Below are 26133 nucleotides of genomic sequence, written 5' to 3' on the forward strand. Positions count from 1 at the left end.
TACCAAGACAATTTCCACTCCCGCTGGTCACAGTCCAGCCCCCCTAAAGTCTGAAGGAAAGTAAACTGTTTCTTTGTTTAGAAAGTTTAGAGACCTCTGATCTAGAAGCTGAACAATTACAAGCTCTAGGACCTCATCAATATAGTCAATTGTATTTACAAACATATAAAGAAAAAAGGAAGATCCAAACTTCTTTCCTTTATTCCAAATCAGCATAGGCCACAAGATAAACCCAAACCAACGCATTACCTGCTGTACTCAGGGCTTTGTCAAGGATTCCTTGCATGCATGTTTAGCTCTACTTTATATAAATTCCTGTTATTCCAGATACCATTTTTTTTTTTACAGTGAAAAGTTAAACTTTCTTTTTAAAGTGATACTAAAGTATTGTATTTTTTTTAGTTAAAAATAACAAACATGTTATGCTTACCTGCTCTGTGCAGTGGTTTTGATCGAAAGATGAGCCCTGATCCTCGTCTTCTCAGGTCCCTCTTTGGTGCTCCTGGCGCCTCCCTATTGATGAGTGCCCCCACAGCAAGCAGCTTGCTATGGGGGCACCCGAGCCAAGCCACAGCTTCCTGTGTCCATTCAGACACAGGGCTGCGGCCTGACCCCACCCCCTTTCTCTCCTTACTGGCTGACTGAATTTGATTGACAGCGGTGGGAGCCAATGGCTCAGCGCTGCTGTCTCAGCCAATGAGGAGGGGAGTCCCGGGCAGCCGAGACACTCCTGCAACATCGCTGGATCTAGATGGGGGTCAGGAAAGTATTAGAGGGGCTGAGGGGGACTGCTGCACACAGAAGGTTTTTTATCTTAATACATAGAATGTATTAAGATAAAAAAAAAACTTCTGCTTCTACAACCACTTTAAGTTAAAAAATCGCTAGAACATCTTTTTTTTTTTTAAATTGTCAGTCTGCTATCTGATGCCTGAAAACAGCAGCTCTGTCCTACTCATCTTTTCTGACGATTAGTCGCTTACAGCATCCTTTTTTCCAGTATGACAAGTGATTTAATTCTAGATGACTGGGCCTAATACTGACAATCGAATACACAGAACTAATGGTTTTAATTCTGATAGTGGTCTTACCCTTAGTCCTCCTTCTGAGTATTACATTTGTGCTAATCACATCTACAAACTAACATCTTGATGAAGCTACAGTAATATTTAAAATTAATTAGCAGGTACGGTAATATACAAGCTCCAAGCAGACTTTAATCATCTTATGCCTAAAATAATACCTTTTGTACTAGGAGAGCCTAACACAGAACTGTTTTATTGGAAGGACCAAAGAATGTCTCCCTGCTTTCTTCCATCATAGCATTATGCCTACTACAAAAAAATAGGTCCACAATATGAAGCCACTACTTTATCAAGCCAATGCAAACGTAGCGCAATTAAAGCGAGGTCTAACCTGCAATGTTGGCTCTGGCGATACTCAGCGTCTGCGCTCTGTTCTCGCAGGAAGGCATATGGATCTGAACAGAGAGCTTATCTTCATTTCCGCTGTGTCCCACAGAAGAGCTGTCTGAGAGAGAATATATCATATAAAATACATTTCTTCTTATCTGCATGTTTTAAATTGCAAGTGGATTTTTATTAGTTCTGAGATCTTTCCCTGCTGTTCCTCTGATAAGCCATAACTTAGAGGAGATATTTCCATTTTATTCACTTGCAATGCCTGCCTATGCTTCATAACTAAGGTGACCAATTTAGTCTCCAAGCTGAGCTTCCATTTCTCAAATAAGTGCTTTGTTATTTTGTTTATGGCTTCTTTCTGTTTGATTTTCATTTTTCTGCAATTTCCAGGTCTTTATCTATACTCTGAGTAATGCAGCAGTTAGAGTGACACATTCAAGTGATATACAGTCCCAGGAACTATGACATGTGAATGCCAATGTCCTTGCTAATATTGGAACTCACGGTTGTTGCATGACACTTGCAGTTTAACGGTCAATCTATGCCACAGTTTCTAGGAGTGGCGGTCAATCTATGTCACGGTATCAACAACAGTGCCACAGAGGAAGCATCATTAACACCTCATTCACATGGCTGTAAAAAAATGCAATTGTAACCATCTTTTATTTATGGATCTGAATGCATGGCTGTAAAAAAGTGCAGTTGTAACCATTCTTTATTTATGGATCTGAATGCATGGCTGTAAAAAAGTGCAGTTGTAACCATTCTTTATTTATGGATCTGAATGCAGCTGCATTGTTTTCAATGGAGACAGTCACACAGGTATGTAAACAAGCCCTGTGTTCAGATCTGTAACCAGAAATCTGTATCTGAGGATGTACATATATACCACTGAGAAAAAGAACACGACAATTTTTACAGATTAAAGTTTACTGATCATGTATGCAGTAACTTTTGTTCCTTTAATAATGATCAGCAACATTTTTACAGTAGTGTAATGGCCATGTGAATGTAGCCTAAATGTTTAGTTATGAAATCTTTCTCAATACCTCAGCACCTTTGTATGTTGATAATGAATTGCTAGTGATTGCAAGACTGTGCCTGATTCAATAATTCAAGGAGTTAGTTAAAATAAATAACTCAACAAATGGGCATAAAAAAAAGAAAGGAAAATCACTGTAACTGTCCTGCTTACTGGTTGTTGTTTTAATCCTGCCATCCTCAACCATTGTTCTGCAAAGCCCCAGGGTTCCTAAAGAAGTAACTGGGGGTTCCTTGCATTATGAGCAATTTCTTCCTAAGATAAGTAACCACTGATACCAATGATGTTTTTAGATATCTGTAAGGAGGGCATTCTTCTCATTGACCCCCTAAGATGGCAGAACTCTTCCCACTGACTACCATGCTAATGTATTGTGAATTGTGGATAAAGTAATTATTGTCAGAGGTTCCCTGAAATCTGAAAGTTATTTCAATGGTTCCTCCCTGTTAAGAAGGTTGAGAAAGCTGGTTTAATCAACCATTTTCTGCATATTATCTCTTCAATATCTGTATAACTGAAGCAGGACATGGGTGTTTCCTTTTCCTACTTAGTTTTTAATAAGATATCCTTCTTTCTTACTTCAAAAAGTTGTGAGGTATGGAGATACAAGCTTGCAGAGGAGTCTAATGAGAATTTGTTTTTTTTTATTTAAGCAAACACCTTTTTAGAAATGTCCCAACTAAGATAACGTATTTGTTTTGTGCTGATGTATGTTGCATGTGTTTTTTCTAGAGGGAATTTTCACTTGTACCATGGACATGAACCAGGTAATACTTGGGTACATAGACACTGGATTATGTCCTTAAGCTAGTCTATACTTAGGCCTCATGTACACTGCTGCTGGTAAACAGACGTCCAGAGGCAGTTGGATGCTTTTTTCAGCTGCCCCTGAACTCATCCAATGTTATCTTATGTGTACATATACACAGGTTTGTTTAATGTCATTTTTAGGCAGATGAGTTTAGAGGCCTTTTTTGGAGATCAAAAAAATGAGTTCAGACGCTGAGTTTAGAGGCATTTTAAGCGACAAACGCTTCTAAATGCGACTAAACGCAGCATGTAAATGCGGCAAAACTGACGTTGTAAATGTGGGTTACTATTGCCAAGTTAAGGGGAGGTTGTAAAAATGTCCCATGTACATTAAGCCTAATGGCTATGTATTTCAGTCAAAATGACAAAGTAGTAACTATAAGAATTACTAGGGTCCTTGAAGCCTTATATGGACCTCTAACCAGTGAAATAAGTAACTCAGTTAAAATAAGCTGAGTTACTTAACGCAGTTACTTTAGAGGGTAACGAGTAATCTAACTGATTACTCTTCCCCTCATGATAACGCTGTTCCCATTACTTGGGCGGCGTTACCGCAATTACATCTACCGCCGGACTTTTGAAATGAACAGACTTGCCCCCACACGGAGTAAAGTCCGTTCATTTTTAACGTGACTCCAGGTAGACGGGACTAGCGAAGGAAGTGAATGTCACCGCCTCCATTGGCGAGATTGACACCTCATGAGCCCCGTCGCCTGGTATGGATCTAAAGGGGAACCCCTATGCCGAAAAAACAGTGTGGGGGTCCCCCCAAAGTCCATAGCAGACCCTTATCCGAGCATGCAGCCCGGCCGGTCAGGAAAGGGGGTGGGGACGAGCAAGCACCCCCCTCCCCTCCTTAACCGTACCAGGCCACGTGCCCTCAACATGGGGGGTGCACCTTGTCCCCATGTTGATGAGGACAAGGGTCTCTTCCCGACAACCCTGGCCGTTGGTTGTCGGGGTCTACGGGTGAGGGGCTTATCAGAATTCGGGAGCCCCCTTTAATAAGGGGGCCCCCAGATTCCGGCCCCCTAACCTATGTGAATGAGTGTGGGGTACGATGTACCCCTACCCATTCACCTGGGGAAAAAAGTGTTAATAAAAAAAAACAGCGGCGACGACGAAGGAGAAAGCCGGGCTCCTCCGCTAGTAAAAGAACTAGCGGTAAAAGAGCAGAAGATAGCGGAGGAGCCCGGTGAGAAGACACCCGAAGTCGGAAGAAGACGCCCGGAGCTGTCTAATAAAGTACTTTAAAAACCTGTGTTGTGTTTTTTTTATTAACACTTTTTCCCCAGGTGAATGGGTAGGGGTACATCGTACCCCATACTCATTCACATAGGGTAGGGGGCCGGAATCTGGGGCCCCCTTATTAAAGGGGGCTACCGGATTCTGATAAGCCCCCCACCCGCAGACCCCGACAACCAACGGCCAGGGTTGCCGGGAAGAGGCCAGGGACAAGGTGCTTCGGGTGGGGGGCCGCAGGGCCCCCCTTCCCCCAAAGCACCCCCCATGTTGAGGGCATGCGGCCTGGTACGGTTCAGGAGGGGGGGCACTCGCTCGCCCCCACCCCCTTTCCTGAGCGGCCGGGCTGCGTGCTCGGACAAGGGTCTGCTATTGACTTTGGGGGGACCCATTTTTTCGGCGTAGGAGTTTCCCTTTAAATCCATACCAGGCAACGGGGCTTGCAAGGTGTCAATCTCGCCGATGGAGGTGGCGACATTCACTTCCTTCGCTAGTCCCGTCTATAGAATATTAAAACAAAAGTCACAGTAACTTTGCTGAGTAGCGAATTACTTTTCCAATGGAGTAACCGAGTTACTAACACAATTACTTTTTGGGAGAAGTAATTTGTAACTTAACGAATTACTTTTTTAAAGTAAGATGACCAACACTGGCTATAACCCTTATCAAACAAACATAATATTTACTTTAGGGAATTTACTTTCTTAAATCCAAATGTGATCAGCTATAAGGGGTTACTGTGCTTTTCATTTCACAATTTTATAGTCTAGTGATTATAAAGCTTTGTTTTAAATTAAAATAACAAACATCTTATACCTACCTGTTCTGTGCAAGGCGCATGCTATGGTGGCACTAATGCGTGCTCACGTTCAAGCCCTCCTTTGTGTGTCCCTCATCACTGACTGTGATTGACAGCAGGAGCTAGTGGCTCCTGCTGCTGTATTTGAGCAAATGAGGAGCAAGAGATCCAAGAGAACCTTGGCTCTCGTATTCATTGCTGGATTGAGATTGGGCTCGGTTATGTATTTAGGGGGGCTGTGGGGTGAGCTACACACAGAAGGTTTTTTATTACCTTACTACATAGGTAAAAAACCTTCAGCGTTAACAACCACTTTAAAGTAATTTTTGTTTAGTACTCTGTTTAGGGCTGCTAAGATATTCAGATACTGCACCTAAAACAATCTAATATAAAACACAAATGTTCATTGGTGATTGGTTCTCTATATAGGGCAGCTTTATTCAAAACCAGTTTCATCCTTCACTGGGGATTCTGCAGAAAGGTCTTCTTTCACCTTTGACATTATATTGCTAAACTTTGCTTTTCACCTGGTCTACTGCTTTTACTACGGGAAATCTTCTAGAGCAGTGTACAATACTGGATTTTACATACATTGTAATTTCAGGAGAACTCTCAGGCTTGTGACCTAACAAGATTTGGTAAAAGCAAAACTAGACCTGTCATGGCATTTAAGATGAAAGGACAGACTTCAGGTAACAGTTAAGGACTCCCATGTCTCATTCTACCAATAACAATGTAGTTAGTTTTTCTTTACACCAAATCTCTAGTAAAATCCATTTTGTAATATTTTTTAATGTGTTTCCCCTTGAGCACAGCATTAATTTCTGCTGCTGTAATACAACATAAATTTGGTTTGTTTGTCTTCTTGATGAATGAAATCCTTGAAGTTAATCCTTACTACAAGACATGTGACCACCGCTTGCACCTCGTTCCAGGAAAATGAAACATTTGCGGTGATGTATTTGTTGTTGAGATTTCTTTTAGCGATGTTGTGGAATTATCTTTACACACAATGCTCATTTTTCCTGCACTTCCTCCATATATCATGCAGTATCATCAATAACAAAATATTCCAGTGCCGACTACTCATTCATCAGGATGCAGATAGCTCAGGCACTGTGCAGATGTATGATCCCTCAAAAAAAACACAATTAAGATACGGAGAGGAAAGATGCAATCCCCCCACTCTCATGTCTGCAGTCATGTTGCAAAGGCCTTCATACCGAAAACAAAAATTTATTTGAGCTAAAAAAAAAAAGCTTCATATAAGATATTTGTCACAATTCTTGATATAGGTTCTTGACATTTATCTCCCTCTGAACAATTCATAGCAGCTTCATCTCTTAGAAAAAGCTTACATATTCTTCTCCATTATAAATGCTACCTACATCAAACCTGCTATTTTTTTGCTTTTTCATTATGGCTAGAGCAAGGGAAGGCTATAATCACTTTCAGATTTTTTTTTCACTCTCTATGTCCCATTGTGGAGATTTCCCTTCACTTCCTGTTCAAAAGCCGAACAGGATGTGAGAGGAAATTCCTGTAAATTAAGAGAGTACCTTTGGGGGGCCCCCACGTCAATGAGTGTGTTCCCATTGGAAGATTTCCCCTCTATTACTTTTCTGGGGACAACACAAAACTTGGGATTTTCTTTTACTTTCACTTTCAATGCTAATGGTAATGGTAAACAGGACAATAGAGAGGGTGACTATCCTTAGCAGGGGGCACAGCCAGCAATAAAAACTAACAAGAAATCTAATCCCTGTGTACTCCATCCAAAACGAATTATCTTGCTGTAGGATGGACCCCTAACCAACTAGGCATATTCCAGAAGATTGACATTGCAAAATGCTGTGGTTGTGGTTTTAGTTGAGGGTGCCACACACTCTGTGCAATTTTCTGATTCTAGATCCAGCAAAAGAGTCCCAGACCATCAGGCTTCCTCCTCCATGTTGGTGTTAGACACCAAGGAACCATCCTTTCACCTACTTGATAGCATACAAAATGCCTACATGATGAACCAAAGATCTCAAACTTTGATTCATCATTCCTTAAAGTAGAACTATAGGCAAAAATTTATTTTTTCATTTTGGACAGAGAAAGGGAGAGTTATGACCCCTGACAGATTTTTTTTCGCCATCTGTATCCCATTGGTGAGATTTCCCTTCACTTCCTGTCCCATAGCCAAACAGAAAGTGAGTAGAAATCACTGCAAATTAAGGGAATTTCTTGAGTGACCCCTTGGTCACCAGAACTGGCATCCCTATTGGACGATTTCCCCTCTATTACTTTTCTGGGGACAACCCAAATTTGGGGTTTAATTTTACTTTCATTTAAAATGCTAATGGTAAACAGGACAAATAGAGAAAGTGAATCTCCTCAGCAGGGGCACAGACAGCAATAACAACTGAGAAGTGTTCTATCCTAGAGGGTATTGCACAATGTTGCAAAATGCTGTGATTGTAGTTTTGGTTGAGGGCGCCACTCATTCTGTGCAAGTTGCTGATTCTGGTTCCATCAAAAGAGTCCCAGACCATCACCCTTCCTTCTCTGTGTTGGTGTCACACACTGAGGAACCATCTTTCACTTACTCAATGGCGTACACAAACATGATGAACTAAAGATCTCAAACTTTGATTCATTAGCCCTTAAGACCTTCTTACAGTCTTCAGTAGTCCATTGGGGGTGCTTCATGGCCCAGGCAAGCCTCTTTTTCTTATTTTGCTATCTTAGCAATGGCTTTCTTACAGCCGCTCGACCTGTCAAACCTGCAGCTCCAAGTCTTCTCTTTACAGACGACTTGCTTACTTCAATCAGTGTTAAGCTGTGCTTGAAGTTGTTGCTTTGTTAGCCGCCTGTCATGCAAGCTGTTGACTCTAAGAACTTAGTCTTCTGATACTGTTGTGGGTTTGGGTCTGCCAGACCTTCTTCTGTCTGAATTTCCTCCAGTTTACAAGTGCCATTTTTTTTATTGTTCAATATTTCTTTATTAAGGTTTATTAAGGTTCAAGAAAATACAAAAAAATAATACAGGATAAAGCATTCACATGCAGCAGAAACCTCATATAGTATAGATCATCTCATATAAAGGATATAGATACAAGATACAATTGCCTTTTGATGGTGTATGAACTGTACTCACTGACACCTTGGTTTTCTTTGCAATTTCTCGAAAGAAAAGTTCGACATTTTAAAGGGTTATATCTCTCTGTCTTTCTTTGTTCATTTCTGGGTGCAAATAGCATGTGCATGTTAAAGGCTGATACTTCAATTTTAGCTGCCTCGGAGGGGACGGGGGGGGACGGGGGGGGGGGGGCGGGAAGAGCGCCATCAGATTACATACAGTGAGAATCTCCTGTTTACTTGATGGCCTCTGTAATAGGAAATTCTGTCTCTTGGGCCGCCATTGGACCACTGTTCTGCCTATCATAGGAGATTCTCACTGTATGTAATCTGTCGGCGTCGTCCCGCCCCCCTCCCTGTCACCTCTAAGCTGCAGATTGGCATTGATCAGGCTGCACTGATGGCAATGTTGAGGCTGCTGCATTGAAGGCAGTGGTGAAGCTGCTGCATTGATGGCACTTGTGAGGCTGCAGATAGGCATTAATCAGGCTGAATTGATGGCAATGTGGAGGCTGCAGATGGCCCTTATTTTGCTTCAAAGTTCCTTATTTAAAATGTACGTTGTTTTCCAGAAACTCCCCTCTTAAAATGAATGTGTGTGTGTTAAATGCCTGTGCATGTTATACGCTGATAAATACTACTTCCTGAAGTACAATAGTGTCCAAATAATGCTTAAGAGGGTCTGTTTCAACACTGCTTTGATACAGACAGAGAGCTTGTAAGTGATCAACAAAAGTCGGGACGCCTGTAGGAATTGTCAGTATAAACTTTTAAGGCTTAATTTACTTACATTCCAGCAGAACAACTGTAAGTGGTTCAACCATTACATCTTCCTTGAAAAGGGCTTTTTGTATAACTCTGAAATGTACATTATTTTTAAATTTTTGTTAACCTCATTTTTTTTCACCTGTGGCAGTTTACCACTTACATTTGTACCATTTCAGGTTATTTCTTTTGCTGGAAATGTTTAAATTTCAATATAAACTGGAAAAATTGTGGTGTTCTACAACTTTACCAGTAGTTTACTCATCTTTTCTTTACTCCCAAAACTCCATTTACCTCCAGAAGTCAGGAGTAAAAACCCTGTGTAAACTTAATGTCAATACAGTAAGTCCACTACTTATGAACGAGTTCCGTTCTGGGAGCTCGTTCGTAAGTTCAACTTGTTAGTAAGTTTAGCAAAGATCGGTGCTTGCAGACAAAGTCTGTGAGCGCTTGTCAGTGTGTCCTGACGGGGGGGGGGGGCAAATCTGGGGGGATCGCTGCACCAACATTGCTTGTGTTGGCACTGACGGCGATCTGTCATTTTCTTTTTCGTTAAGGCCACTGGATTGAATGAAAAAAAACTGTGCAAACAGAAGCATCTTTGAAAGTTCGCAACTTGAAGGTTTGTATGTAGGGGGATACAGCATACAGAGAGCTGTGAACGTCCTGCCACATGTAAAGGCACTTGTCTCTTAGTGGGTAGCTGCCAAACACCACACTGTTATATTAGAAAAGCATAGGTTCTTTCAGTAACAAAGAGACTCATGCAGAGGGTGACTACATGCAGGAATACTATCAAAGCAATGAGATGCATAGCAGGAATATATAAACATAAATATACACCCCACCAAGATTTTGGTGAAAAATTGAAGAGTAGACTTACTACTGCAAGTGCTAAATATAAAACATTAAAGCCAAAATGTAATATCCACCTAACTAAAAATAATTAAAAAAATGTGTGTAGTATATTAATACATTAATAAAGAAAATGTACAAAAAAACTGAAATTCCCTTGAAGCTATCTGAATCATCTTCTTCAAAGCACAAGCATATATCAAAGAAATGATGGCTATAGATGTTCATGCCTTCAGCTGTCAATCACCAGTAGGGGTAAGCAAGGGTCAAGCACAGCGACAGTGTCCCTGGAATGCCCTCCTTCCCACAGAATCAGAAATACATTCTTATCTATTCCCACTTTCCCCCCTTAGCATTCCTTCTTTTTTAAACTTCTTTCCTGACAGCCGCTGCTGGGTACTATATAGGGATGAACTAGATGTAGAAATCATGAATTTAGAACTGGTAGCTACTGAGAATGATTCAAACAAGAAACATGATGTTCTATTTTTATTTTTTGTCATGAAAATTATTATTTTTTGTTTTTTTACAGTGAATCTGTAGCCAAGCTATGCCCAACAAATATGGAAAGACATGTCAAACAAGCTGTGCCTGACTCTAGACCATGCAGGAACTGAGCAGTACATGTTAGGGTCCTTTCACACGGGCTGTCCAATCAGGTCTGCCTGTCAGTTTTTCAGGCGGACCTGATCAGACCTTGCACTCTCACGTATGGAGTGATGCATCCGCTGACATCCACCGCTTTCCAATCTCATCCTGCCCGCAAAATCCAAACGGATGGTGGTCCTATTTTCCATCCGTCTGGTGGACCAGATGGGATCAGATGAAAACGGACAGGCGTACTGTTTTCACCCAATTTCCCCATAGAGGGAAGTGGGACTGGTTTGTCTCAGCTCTGCACAGTGACTGGAAACAAACCTGCCATCCGCCTGCTCAGTAGGGATTAGCAGAGCAATCTTCCACTGAGCAAGCTGATTCCGCAACACTTAGGCCAGTGATGGCGAACCTTGGCACCCCAGATATTTTGGAACTACATTTCCCATGATGCTCATGCACTCTGCAGTGTTGAGTATCATGGGAAATGTAGTTCCAAAACATCTGGGGTGCCGATGGTGGCCATCACTGACTTAGGCGCTCAAAAGGGGCCTTATTCGAACTGGAATTTCACAGCAAGAAGCTTACATTCAAGTAGCTCTGTTTACCTAACCAGCTAAGCCTACACTCTTTCCCTCCCTTCTGTGACACTGCATCTCCATCTGTTTATTTCCAGAGATCTCTCTGAAGGCTGTGGAATGTAAACCAAGTCACAGGATCAGCCTATTTACTCTGCACAAAGTATCAAAAGTAAAATATTTGAAACAGTACTCTACTATCTTAACCTCCCTGGCGGTACGATTATTTCGGATTTTAGGTGCTAAAAGCGGTACCATTATTTTGCATGAAAATTTGGCGTTTTATATTGTAGTCCTGTAATTCTTAGGAATAACTCTCTTAAATCTGTCCAAACCAGAGTCTAGCAGACATCCCAGGTATGATAAAGTTTGAAAAATGAAATCATAAATTATAATATAATAAATAACTATAAATAATTGTACCAAATAATAATATAACAATAATAAAAATTATTCAATAATGTAATCAAATCAAAAACACTGAAATTTGCTCAGTTGCAGAATTGTCACTGTCATTACTTTTCAATATTTGATGACGGATCTCCCCACAAATCGATATCGCTCAATTCTGCGAGTGATTCCAATTTATTATCGCTGTTTTCTAGCTGGTCTAAAACCATTTTTGATGTAAAGTGACAGTTTGGTTGCTATGGACAATCTCCAGTTTCCAGGCAGAAAGAACAGTTTTTATTATATAAAACTGCATGCAGGACACTGGGCAGACCACTAGGGACAAAGGGGATGTGAAATATTTACATACAGCAATGTAATCTGTAAGATTACATTATACTGTATGTATACTGTGTGTTTCACTTTTTGAATTTGGTGCCGATCTCCGTCCCCGTGCGTCGCAACGCTCGCAGGGAACGGAGATCAGCTCCATGATAGATCGAGCGAGACACGGCTCGCTCGTACAGCGGGGAGACAACGTTGGATCCGAGGGAGAAGATAAGTAAACCTCCTCCTGGATCCAGCGATGCAATCCTGAGTCTGGCTCAGGGTTACCGCTTTTGGTATACAAATTCCACCCCGGGCCAGACTCGGGAAGACCATCAGGGGGGTTAAAGTATCTATGTCCAACCATTACCACTGTGGCAATGATGGATATTTCTATGATTTTGGCTTACATGTGGCACATATGCTATGAAAACAATCTGTATAATTTTTAGACTTGTGCACAATGGAAAATGTTGTTTAGTTTCAGTTCGTTGTCATTCGTAAAATACATAATTTCGTTCTGTTATATTTGTTATGTTACGTTAATTCACTTTCGGATAATTTGTTATTATTCCTAGAGTGTCGTTATACTGAATCTCGAAATCAGCAAATTCATTCGTTATATCCGCTATAATTTCTTTCGTATTGTTTGAAATTCGATATTTATGTATGTATGTATGTATATATATATATATATATATATATATATATACACATACATAAATATCGAATTTCAAACAATATATATATAATATTCGTTATAATGATTCGTAGTTTGGAAAGTCGTTTGTTTATCGAATCTATTAACACACACAATGACAATATCTCTTCTCTTCTGCCTAAATACAATACAACACCCTTCTCAGTTCTCAGGAATGCACTTTTGCAGTAATCCAACCTCCAGCACAAAATTAATCAGCTGATTAGACTGTAAGATTTACTTTGAGTTGACCCTTTGTTTCATTAGATCTTTAACGAACTACCGAATCATGTCGAATTCATTCAATAATATATGCTATTATTTCTTTTGTATTAGTTGAAATTCCTTATTTTTTTATTCGGAAATTCAGATGCATCCGAATGTCCGAATGATGCAAGATTCAGGCCGAATTCCGATTCATTACGAAATAAATTGCACATGTCTAGTAATTTTATCTCCTGCTATTTGGCCCACATATAGCTGAATGAGTCAGAGGAGAAATACCACGTCTCTATTATCTAGTTCATATGGGCAGCTAGGAACTTTTATTTAAACAGGAACAATTAATAGTGAGCAGTCAGTGCTGAGCTTTCTTCTAAATTTGTCCAACATGATTTGTAACCTAACTTTCATGAAAACACTATGTTTTAAATGTTTATTTGTAAAGTAAAGATATCATATATCAAGTAAGAAAAAACATGATATACAAGATCTGGTTAATTTCTAAAAAAATGTATAACAATTGAAATATAAAGTAAAAGAACATTGATTAAACTCTAGCCTTGTCATTTAAAGTTCAACATAGCTTTACTGTTACCGCAGGAACTGTTGTTAATCTTTATAGTTTGTATTTTTATTTCTTTTCCTTTTATTTTTTTTATTTTTGTATCATTTTATTTTATCAATTTAGTTAATATACATTTAATGTGTGGTTAAAATACAGTTCAAGTTACCTACCAAGAGTCGGTCTTGTTTGCTCCTTCCTTCCTGCACTCCTTAGTCTTCTGCTCCTCTCTGTTGGTGGCTCCTGGGGTGGATGTGGCTGGTAATCTGTGTGTAGCACAAGATCACATTTATAATTATAACAAAAGAAGTTGCAGTTGCCAAGTCCATAAACAGATGACTGATATTCTGGGCCCATTCACACACATACATTGTTGCCTAATGTGCTTTTTATTAAAATCAATGGAAATGCATCAAAACACAGATCAACTAACTTTACACTGTGCTTTAGTGTGCATTAATTTGTGTGTGATGACATGTTAATGTCATGCATTTCCATTTACTTTAAGAGAAAACACGTTACCAAAAAATACATAGGTGTGAATGGACCCAGAAGCCTATGAATGTTAGGTGCGACATGCTCAATAGTTATTCAGCATTGTGAAATATACCTAATATTATTATGGGTGATGTATACAGTATCACAGAAAAGTGAGTACACCCCTCACATTTTTGTAATTATTTTATCATATATTTTCATGTGACAACACTGAAGAAATGACACTTTGCTACAATGTAAAGTAGTGAGTGTACAGCTTGTATAACAGTGTACATTTGCTGTCCCCTCAAAATAACTCAACACACAGCCATTAATGTCTAAACCGCTGGCAACAAAAGTGAGTACACCCCTACGTGAAAATTTGCCAAATTGGGCCCAATTAGCCATTTTCCCTCCCTGGGAAAAAAAGGTGTGTATGTGTGTGTGCATATATATATATATATATATATATATATATATATATATATATATATATATATATATATATATATATATATATATATATATATATATATATACACACACACACAGTGTTTTGCTTTTAACTTATATTTTAAATTGAATAGATTGTTTAGGGTGTTGTAAGGGTTCACATATACTTTAAAGTCAAACTGTCGTCAACATGCTTCCTTACCTATGATCCCTGATGCTAAGATAGGACACATTACCCTATATGACCACAAACCCATATTAATAGATCTCCAGCCAGCCTTAATGCCCCTTAAAGCCACATTGTGAAACCTAAATTAAACATTACTTCAAGACTCAGCAGTTATCTTGACTTGAACAAGGAACTGAAAACTTTCTTTAACCTAAATAAGGACTCAGTCTACAGTCCCCTTATATTATATTGTGGGCTTCTCAAAAGTGCTATATCCGGTGTATTCGAATCAAACATGGCCATGAGATTAAAGCAGATAGGATCCACGACACTACTGATCTGACATTTAAACTTCAATGCCTAGAGCTATGTCACAATGGAGTCAATTCCTCTCTCCAACATGATGCTGAAATCACAGTGACTAGGGAAAAATTCCATACTCTCTTTACAAGACGAGGTGCCTACATAACAGGGGATTCTTCTATGAATATGGTGATAAATGTAGCTGAACTCTAGCTCAGGCCTTAAGATCTTAAAACACAGACTTACATTTCAGTAATATCCTCCTGCTCAGGTGCCAATTTACATAGTACAGCAGACACTACGGCCACGTTTATGTCCTACTATGCCAGTCTATACAATTTAAACTCATGTTTGGAGGGTATACAGCTGGACCATTGATAAGCTACTATAAAAGCTTACCTATCATCTGCACCTATGCCTACCTTGAATACGGATGAGAAAAAATCCCTTGCACAGCCAATTTCAGTTGAGGAACTTTTACGGCAGCCTCTTCAGCCTTGAATGGAAAGGCTCCTGACACGGACAGCCTTACTGTTTCTTATTCCAAAACTTTTGCCTCAATTGTCCCCTTATTTCACCAAAGCATTTTATGTAATACTAATATATTCCTAAACCTGATAAGGGCCCCTTACTATGTACCATGTATCGGTCAATGCCTTAACTGAATTGTGACCTGAAACTTTTTCCAACATTTTAGCAAATAGATTTAGCCCAATCCTTCAACGCATAGTCCCTCCGAGCCAGGTCCACAATGGAAACGCAAAATGACACCATTCATAAAATGAATGACCTTGCCAAAGCTAGAAACTCATCCACCCTTATGCATCTGCTGTTTACTGACGCAGAAAAAGGTTTTGAGGGGTTTGATTGGACTTTCATGTATTACAAATTGGCCCATACTGGTGTACCAGAGCCCATGTTTACCTGGATTAATGGAAGCGAAGCCCCATTTAACATCCATAACAGAACTAGGCAAGGATGCCCCCCTCTCACCTCTAATCTTCGTATTAACTGTTGTATCTCTGGCCTTTAAGCCCGAGGATATCACCATGGGTAGTTACATCACAATATATATCCACACAACAGTCGAACACTCTCTCTGCAGTCTCTGCAACTTATGGTACATCAACACTTTGATTTGATTACATTATTGAATCATTTTTATTATTGTTATATTATTATTTGGTACAATTATTTATAGTTATTTATTATATTATAATTTATGATTTCATTTTTCAAACTTTATCAATACCCGCGATGAAAGCAAAGCAAATCATTTGGTACATTCTACCTGAAGACGACTGCTGTTATCCTTCTTGATATTATGCCAATGTCTCAGAAAAGATATAAGAAATCCTTGTTAATTAATTTACTTAATGCTGCCAAGGCCTGCCTGTGACCCGTCTTCTGCCGACAGTGGGCTAAAGCACAGACTGCATCACAGACCCAGTCCAGGCTCTTAAAAGATCCTGACCATATGATCGTAATCCACCCAGAAGCCTGGACCAGCAGCTGGCTCAGCCTCTCTTGAGACAGCCATTCCCACCTCCTCTACAGCCCAGCACTCCAGTAAGCGCTGGAGGGGCAGAGCAGAGATCCGATGACTGACAGTCACCAGCTCTCTGCAGGCTGAAGACCAAAAGCTGAGCGATCAGCAGTGTTTGACCTCCCAGTTCTCTGTCTTAGAGCCATCGGGGAATAGATGCAGCATCGGACCAATGCTACATCTACCATAGGGAGTGTACATTTTTTTTATATGAATCCCATACTTTTTTAATACCAGCCTTACAAAATGTCCCAAATTCTTCATAACTGGGGGAAAAAATAGGGGTAATGTTTACCTTTTTATTTTCACAAGAATTTTCTCCACTAAAGAAGCAATTGAAGAAGACGAGATTGCCTGGTACACACAAGGACAGATGTGCTGTATTATATATCACCACAGAAAAGGCAACAATGTGTCACAAGAATTTTTGCCATTAATACTATTAGTTAAATATGCTACTATTTTCATCTTAATCCTTTCAATAAAATACAGACTCCACATAGCAGGCTACACACGGGACCATGTGTGCTAAGCAGAAAGAAGCCTAAGGCAGGCTCAGCTGTATTAGTTCAATTTACCCGCAAGGTGCCTGAAGGCTCTGCTCCATTTAGTAGGTCTGATCTGTGGTGTTATGCTTTAAAGTACAGTGCCGTTGATAGTGATGGCTCGCTTGTATATAATTCCAGGCATTGCTTTGCCTCGGCGCCTCAAGCAGCTGACTTAGATGATCACCTACTTGGGGCAGAGCGAGTGATATGAAGGTTCTACGCTTACATCATCTAATATTCTCTACAATGTAACTGTGATAAACCTTCGGGCTCAATGGAGGAAAAAAGGCATGGTATGAAAGAAATTACATTTTCATGACAGATCTCCGGCTCCGCTTTGCCTGATGTACGCATTTTTCCCATTTTTAAGTTAATGGATTCATAATTCTGAATCGTTTTGCACGTATTCTTATGAGACTGAAAATGCAAAGGGGGAATGCAGAGAAAGCAGGATCACTCTTTACTGAATGGTAATAATACATTACCTCAACTACTAGGAGGTTTTATTACAGAGGGAAGTAATATAAACAATAGAAAATGATCAAATTACTATATATAACTATATGTATGCTATGAGCAAGGCCCTGGATCCACAGAAATTTCAATAATTAAAGGAGATGTCCATGCTAAAGGAAAAAGAAGGTTCTGATTCCAGAGTGTGTATAAAGTGAATCCACCCCTCCCTGGTAAGTGCCATCCTTTTTCAGATAATGTCTATGTTGTCTTTATGGATTTTTCATATATTATAATTCTGACAGAAGCCATGAGTGGTTAGGGACCTAAGTTGTTCTCTTTATGAAGTGGAGCTCTTTAATGACTTCAGCTAGGAGATTTTATTACAGCTATGGGGGGGGGGGGGGGGGGGGGGAATACAAAGAATAAAATATGATCAAATTACTATATATTGCTAAATAAATGTTATGTGCAAGGTAATTAGGATGCACAGAAGCTGAATAAAGAAACCAGTGGGTCTCATTTTCAGTAACAAGAGTGAATTTACAACTTATTCCTGGGGTGTAAGATCTTTATTCGGCTGCTGTGTATGTTCTCTTCATGACTCAAACGTATGTTATTATTCTAAAAGAAGCCAGGACTGGGTAAGGACTTCAGTTGCTGGTTTCAGGGAGCAGGACATTTTTATTGATTTTTAAGTAGTGGGTAGGGACTGCATTACCCTAGACATTCAATGCTTTACTGCCAGTTTTTATGCCCATAAATGCCAATATATAATATATAAGCCCAGATTTTTTTTGCCCCTCCCATAACAAATATATGTAGCACCCTCTACCACAGGTAGGTGCTAGCATAAGATTTTTTTCTAGAGAAACTGTCAGCACAGGTACATTTATGCAGGTCTATGCTGCAAGCTAGCCATGTTTGTTTTGATCTGGGGGCAGTGAGTGGTTAGTGTAGCAGTGGGTGTGATTACCTGTAGTTTCGAGGCGCCTCCCCTGCTTCCAGTGAGAATGTTCTGGAAGGGGGGCAGGGCCTAGAACTGGAGTGGCAGGCAGCACATGTGAGGAGCCCTGACCAATCCCCAACTGGAATTGGCAGGGGGTAGGCCTCCCATATAAGCTAACAGGCCACTGGGGGGTAGGGGGGTTGTCGGCCGGGAGAAGTGGAGAATGGAGTACTAGACAGCAGCAGGAGGGCACCCCCGTCTGGGGGGGGGGGGTGTGCGCCGATCACAGGGGGAGGCCCGGGAGAACTGTGAGGGAACTTCACCGTTACACGTCATTGGTGAAGTCTTCATTATTACATGGCCACTGATGAGGAATTCCTGGAGCAAAGAGGCAGGAGAAGCTGTCGGAACGTATGGTCCGGTTAAGTTCTCCATCATGGACTCGGAGCAGAGAAAGGTCGGTGAGTGTACCACAGTGGAGGGCTGGATGTGGAGACATGCCAGGAAGTCTGTGAGGAAACTTTACCTTTACACAGTCATTGATGAAGTCCTCATCATTACACGCTCATTGGTGAGGAGTCCTGGATCAGAGGAGAGACTGTGGGGAATAGTGTCAAATCGATGCGGCCCAAGGGCGCAGGATTTGCAAGCTGGGATAGCTGGGACCAGTAGTCCGCCATTTAGCACATGCTATTAAACTACTAGGCCTTCGGGGAGAGTTACTGCAGACCTCTGGCCTAGTAGCAGCAATCAATCAGAGTCAGCATTAGAGACTATTCAGAGTGGGATCTTTTGCATATACTGTAGAAGATGTGACAAGAAATAAATATGCTACAGAATAAGTTTGTGCAGGAGGGAAGGATTCTTGGGAGCTTCACTCTTACACAGTCATGGGTGAAGTCCTCATTTTTACACGGTCATTGATGAGGAGTTCCTGGGAGCAATAGTCTGCAGAAGTTAAGCAGAGGAGGAGCAATAATCTGCATGGTGATGCAGAGAAAAGACTGCAGATGTTATACATGCTCATCATTTCTTCAGGTTCAAATGAAGTTATAATCTATAAATATGATGGCAAAGTAATTTGATCTATGGGCATCCCATATACTCTTTTCCCCCAAACAAGTTATACCCCCCAATGAACAAAAACAAAACAAAGCAAATGACTGTTTATTGTCTTGGATGTGATATATGGAGGGCGGGCAGTAGGGTGATATGGTGGATGTTTGTTACTAGTGGCAACTACACCACTACATAAAAAAAAAAAAAAAAGAAGGTACATTTTCTGGAACAGATGTTGGGTTCAATTATGGTTTGATGGTAAAAACCTTTGTGTAGAGGCATTTTCATTGCAATCTAAGGAGGCTATCAAGGTCTTTTCGTTCTCTTATATCGATATCCATTGGAAGGCACCCATTACATTAATTTTAATAAACCTTGCTGAGAGAGGGTCTAAAACAGACACAAATCATGTTACCAGGATATGCCACATCTCCCAGTATGTCTGAAAAAAAAACATATAGCTTGAGTATAAGACTTGGGCACTGGGAAGTTTGGGTGGCTGGCAATGATTGTCAGCTGTGACTTCTCTCTCTTGGCGTAAAAAAGCAGTAAATGAACGCTTATATAAGTGTTCTTAGTACCTTGACGTTGTATGTCTTTTCTTCTGGCCTGCTGTATATTTTCTTTGTTCTTTTGATCTGAAATCAAAGTCAGTTTTGGTGATAAGACTCTTGCATCTGTTCCAATTCCCTTCTCGGGGGACAGCTGTGGTAAGGATTTTTCATATCTGCTTGTAGATCTTGTTGACTGAATGAAGAACAAACGGCAGCATATGTATTTTAAAACATATGACAATAAACAGGGTCTGACTGCACAGGTCACTTTAAAAGAAATACAATTGTGACTGATTCTAACCTCCCTCTACTCTTTTCACCTCTTTTTAACCCAAATATATACCGCAGAAGGGATAGAATTATGCATGCAGTGGGGTTGATTTACTAAAACTGGAGAGTGCAAAATCAGGTGCAGTTGTGCATGGAACCAATCGGTTTCTAACTTCAGCTTGTTCAGTTAAGCTTTGAAAAAACAAAACAAAAAATAGAAGCTGTTTGGTTTCTGTGCAGAGCGGTACCAGATTTTGCACTCTCCAGTTTTAGTAAATCAACCCTAGTGCGTGCTTAGGGTTGTAAACCCTCACGGTTTTTCACCCCAATGCATAGAATGCAGGTAAGTATAACATGTTTGTTATTTCAAAAGAAAAAAAAGGGAACCTTTAGTGTCCCTTTAAGGCTGCAGGGCAGAGAAACAAGGCACCTTTTCAGATGGCCAATACATTTGGCCTTAATAATACTGGAGTTGATTTACTAAAACTGGAGAGTGCAAAATCTGGTGCAGCTCTGCATAGAAACCCATCAGCTTCCAGGTTTATTTCTCAAAGCTTAATTGAACAAGCTGAAGTTAGAAGCTTTTTGCACTTTCCAGTTTTAGTAACTCAACCGCACTGTATATGCAAATGTAGTGCCTAACACACACTGAGGTAAATGGGTAAGAAGGGCTGTCAATTCTAGCATGATTTAAACTCAGCTGGCTCCTTTTGGCTTATAATACTTTCATCAGGTACACATATGTGAAGTGATGGGGTTGATTTACTAAAGGCAAAACAGACTGTGCACTTTGCAAAGTGCAGTTTCACGATGTAAGTGCAGTTGCTACAGACCTTAGTAATTGAGCAGAAGCTCTGCTGACTTCCACCAGCCAACATGTGCAAGCAAAAATACTGTTCATTTATTTACCTTGCACATAATTTGGTATTCTTTGCAAAGTTAAACTTGACCCCATTTACTAAGCTCTGGAGCAAGTGCACAGTCTATTAGCCTTTAGTAAATCAACCCCAGAGTGTCATACATGCCATGTGGCTCATTTTAATCTCTGATCAACACTGCATTTACATTTTTTACAATCTATATCCACATACAGTCATACCTCTGCAGGTGACCTGGCACTGTTTTTTCTCACGGTGGCTGGTGGAGGACCGGAAACCTTGGACCCAAAAGCAATATGAGATTGTTCTGATTTTCTTATATCACGAGAGCTACACTGCCCTCTGCTGGTGAGGAAATCTGTCAAATACACAGTAACATAAAGGCTCATCAACTTGTGCTTATTTTCATAGATAAAAAATAAGTATAGATACATAAGCTCAAACACACACTACATGGCTTCAAAACACTATGTAGTGCAAATATATGATTATCAATACTTTAGAAAAAGATTGTGCAACATAGATGCTGAGGTAGCCAGCGTTTACATAAGTCTATTTGTTCTCCTGGGTAAATGGTGTGCCATATACCGATGACAAATTGTGGTTACTGTTTGGTTTGCCTTGTGATCTCGCTTGCATATTCAGGACTGTCTGTGTTGTTCCTAGCAAAAATGTTAAACATGATTTAATGGAGAAATCCAGCCTGAGTTTGTTTGGCTGGGCTGCATTGGGGTAGATGTGACATTCCTGACAGAAAGTGACGACATCGACAATTCTGCAACTGAGCAAATTTCCATGCAAAACAATGTACCGCTTTGAGATTCAAAAGGGAAATTAAAGCAATCCCAGTCTTAGTCCGTAGGGCTAAGTTGAGTTGGCCCACCAACAGCTTCAGCTCATTGTAGAAAGGCTGTCCACAAGGTTTAGCAGTGTGTCTATGGGAATGTTTGACCAGTCTTCCAGAAGTGCATTTGTGAAGTCAGCCACTAATATTGGACGAGAAGGCCTGGCTCACAGTCTCCCCTATAATTCCTCCCAAAGATGTTCTATCGGGTTGAGTTCAGGACTCTGTGCATGCCAGTCAAGTTCCTCCATCCCAAACTTGCTCATCCATGTCTTTATGGACCTTGCTTTGTGCACTGGTTCAAATCATTTGGTGTCGGGGGGATTATAGTGTGGGGCTGTTTTTCAGAGGTTGGGTTTGGCCCCTTAGTTCCAGTGAAGGGAATTCTTCATACCAAGACATTTTGGACAATTTCATGCTCCCAACTTTGTGGGATCAATTTAGGGATGGCCACTTCCTGTTCCAACATAGCTGCGCACAAACTAAGGCCCTTAAAGACATGGATGAGCGAGTTTGGGGTGGAGGAACTTGACTGGCCTCAACCCAATAGAACACCTTTGGGATGAATTAGAGCGGAGTCTGTGAGCCAGGCCTTCTCCTCCAATATCAACGCCTGACCTTACAAATGTGCTTCTGGAAGAATGGTCAAACATTCCCATAGACACTCCTAAACCTTGTGGACAGCCTTCCCAGAAGAGTTGAATCTGTTATAGCTGCAAAGGGTGGGCCAGCTCAATATTGAACCCTACGGACTAAGACTGGAATGCCATTAAAGCTCATGTGTGTGTGTAAAGGCAGGCGCCCCAATACTTTTGACAAAATAGTGTGTATAGCTAACAAAATCGCTGTTGCAGTGATGTCTCTGGTTCTTTATGAACCGATAGGCTGCATATTGTTTTATTATAAAAAAATCTATCTCTTCCTTCTACGTATTCATTTTTAGGCAGACTGCCTTGAAACCATTTTTCATAAAAGCTTTTCCATTTCTTGATTAATCTATCTCCCTAAACTAAGGAAACTTTAAAACGTTTGAAGTGAATTTCAAAACTTATTTAATTAAAATTATGATCGTGAACTTCTAACACTACTGTGAAGGAAATAAATATATTTCTGCTCTTGTAATTTTAAAGTAAATGATTGGTTTTGATGCAAACTCAGTGGAGCAATACATGCTGTCATTAGCGACTTGAACTCCTCTATTAAATAACAAGACCTGACTCGGTTCAATTAGAGCCGGGCGTATAAAATCCCTCAAATCTCACCTGATCAACAGAAGCAGACACAACAACACAGGGGTTGAAAATCACCGCAATGTTAACAGAAATAATTTACTACATACGCCAAGTCTCTCATTTAGATCTGTAATGTGGGGGCAAACTCTCAGATGAGAAAACAGCAACATGCACAGATGAATTTTAACAAGGAATAGCCTATTAAGCAAATTGAAGCAGCCCTATGCAACCAATCAGCAGTCATCTATCAATGTTTTGACATGACTAAATGATCAAAGTCAGAAGCTGATTGGTTGCTTTGGGTAAGTGCAAACTTTATTATCTGTTTTAGGAGGACTTGCTCTTTAGCTACGTAAGCTTTTTCCAGTGTTGCTGGTAAACTTTAAACAGCCGGTTGATTTTAAGCAAAGAAGTCTCATTTAGTCACTCTTTACAGCGTGTATTTATAACATGTTGTGTGACAGTCCTGTAGACCTAGAGCATATATTCAATCACAGCGAGAGCAACCAACGCAACGAGCCCGTCCTGACAGGCAATATACTTCATTCCCGTACCCACACCTTGTCTGTAAATAGTGATGGACGAACTTCCGACGGGACGTTTCGCGAACGCGAAATGCGAACGGACCCAAACGTTCGCGAAACAGAACGTTCGCCGCGGGCCCCATTGACTTCAATGGGAGGCGAACTTTGCAAACCTTCATGTCGAATTTGCGGCCACGTGGTAATTATTAGGGGGTAAAACGTAGTCCCACCATCTGGACAATGACATAATACATGTATGAGGTGAATTTGGGATCGATAACTACAAGCATTTTTATTTTATTTGGGAAATTGTTCTAACAATTCAGGACTATGGAGCTAATGAAGGCAATGGAGGAGAGGGAAGGTCAGGGACCAGGGTAGGCAAAGAAGAGGGTGCAGGAGATGATCACCAGCAGCGTGACATACCGGAATGACACATGCACCGTGATAGAGGCATCTGACAGCAGCACCGTAATACAGAGCACTGACAGCAGCACCGTGACATACAGCGCTGACAGCAGCACCGTGACATACAGCGCTGACAGCAGCACCGTGACATACAGCGCTGACAGCAGCACCGTGACATACAGCGCTGACAGCAGCACCGTGACATACAGCGCTGACAGCAGCACCGTGACATACAGCGCTGACAGCAGCACCGTGACATACAGCGCTGACAGCAGCACCGTGACATACAGCGCTGACAGCAGCACCGTGACATACAGCGCTGACAGCAGCACCGTGACATACAGCGCTGACAGCAGCACCGTGACATACAGCGCTGACAGCAGCACCGTGACATACAGCGCTGACAGCAGCACCGTGACATACAGCACTGACAGCAGCACCGTAAGCAGCCCCAGGAGGAAGTCAGCACAGCACAGGGATGGTGTGATCCCCTCATAATAAGAACCCCCAGGAGGAAGTCAGCACAGCACAGGGATAGTGTGATCCCTTCATAATAAGAACCCCCAGGAGGAAGTCAGCACAGCACAGGGATATCATAAGCAGCCCCAGTAGAAATATGACACCGCTCAACCTCTTCAAAGAGGAGGGTAGGGGCATATAGTACGGTGTGCTTTTTTGGGTCAAGGAAGTGAGCCAAATGAATTAAGAAGGTCTGTGTGCTTGATTAAAAAAATAGTTTATAGACATATACATGGTCTACTGGTCACATGTGTTGAATTCCTCCGAGATCCATGCCTCATTCATTTTTAGAAATGTGAGGTAGTTAACACTGTGGTGAGCTAGGCGAGTACGCTTATCGGTCACAATCCCCCCTGCTGCGCTGAACGTCCTTTCGGACAGGACACTGGATGAGGGGCAAGCCAACAGTTCGATTGCAAATTGGGCAAGCTCTGGCCAGAGGTCAAGCCTGCCCACCCAGTAGTCTAGGGGTTCATCACTCCTCAGAGCGTCCACATCGGCCGTTAACCCAATGTAGTCGGACACCTGACGGTCTAGGCGTTCCCTGATGCTGGATCCGGATGACACCTGTCGATGGGTCGGCTGAAAGAATGACCTCATATCCGAAGTCACCAACACATCTTCAAACCGGCCTCTTCTTGCAGGCGCTGTTGGATTGGTACCCGCAAATCCTTCTCTGGGAGTGGGAATTGCTCCTCTGCCAGCGCACGCAAAAGCAGAATGCAGCATTTCTCGAAGCAAGGCCTGGAAGTGCTGCATTCTGACAGCCCTCTGCGACGGCGGTAACATTTCCGCCATTTTGTGTTTGTACCGGGGGTCTAAGTACGTTGCCACCCAGTACTGGTCCTTGACCCTCATGCTTTTTATACGGGGGTCCCTATTAAAACACTGGAGCATGAAGGCCCCCATTTGCACTAAAGTGGAAGCGGTGTGGTGGCCTGGCTCCTGCTCATCATCCAGGATAATGTCGTCCTCTTCATTCTCCTCTCCCCATCCACGCACAACAGGGATCCCAGAAAGGTTTAAAGCATGCTCTTCTTGCTCCTGCTCATCCGCCCCGGCACCATCCTCCTCTGACTCCTCATCAGACTCCTGTTGTTGACTTGTCTCAGATAGAGTAGCCCCCCCTGGGAATTCATCCAGCATTGCGACTTCCTCATCTTCCCGCTCCTGCTCCTCCACAGCCTGATCAATGACACAACGCAATGCACGCTCCAGAAAGAAGGCATAAGGTACCATGTCACTGATGGCGCCATGGCTGCGACTGACCAGTTTGGTGATCTCCTCAAATGGCCGCAGAAGTCTGCATGTGTCGCGCATGAGCAGCCACTGGCGCGGTGAAAAAAAACCCAGCTCCCCAGAACCGTTTCTTTCGCAGAGTTCATACAGGTAGACGTTAACTGCACGTTTCTGCTGGAGCAGCCTATCAAGCATATAGAAGGTTGAGTTCCATCGCGTCGGGCAATCGCAAATAAGACGTCTGACCGGCAGATGGTGTCGCCGCTGAATGTCAGCAA

General features: G+C 41.4%; 1 protein-coding gene across 1 annotated transcript in view; it reads right to left on the reverse strand.

The window, feature by feature from the left end:
* Positions 1 to 26133, reverse strand: part of CFAP20DC (CFAP20 domain containing) — a 490970-nt gene that overhangs the window by 286901 nt on the left and 177936 nt on the right. The window contains exons 9-12 of the mRNA XM_077451901.1: positions 21311 to 21447; positions 19969 to 20134; positions 13604 to 13696; positions 1417 to 1530 (exon numbers count right to left, since the gene is read on the reverse strand). Of these exons, the coding sequence (XP_077308027.1) occupies positions 1417 to 1530; positions 13604 to 13696; positions 19969 to 20134; positions 21311 to 21447 (510 nt within the window). The remainder of the gene's footprint in view (positions 1 to 1416; positions 1531 to 13603; positions 13697 to 19968; positions 20135 to 21310; positions 21448 to 26133) is intronic.

Source organism: Lithobates pipiens, unplaced genomic scaffold (genome assembly GCF_037356315.1).
Source record: "Lithobates pipiens isolate NorthernLeopardFrog02 unplaced genomic scaffold, aLitPip1_a1.2 Scaffold_23, whole genome shotgun sequence".
Taxonomy (NCBI): Eukaryota; Metazoa; Chordata; class Amphibia; order Anura; family Ranidae; genus Lithobates; species Lithobates pipiens.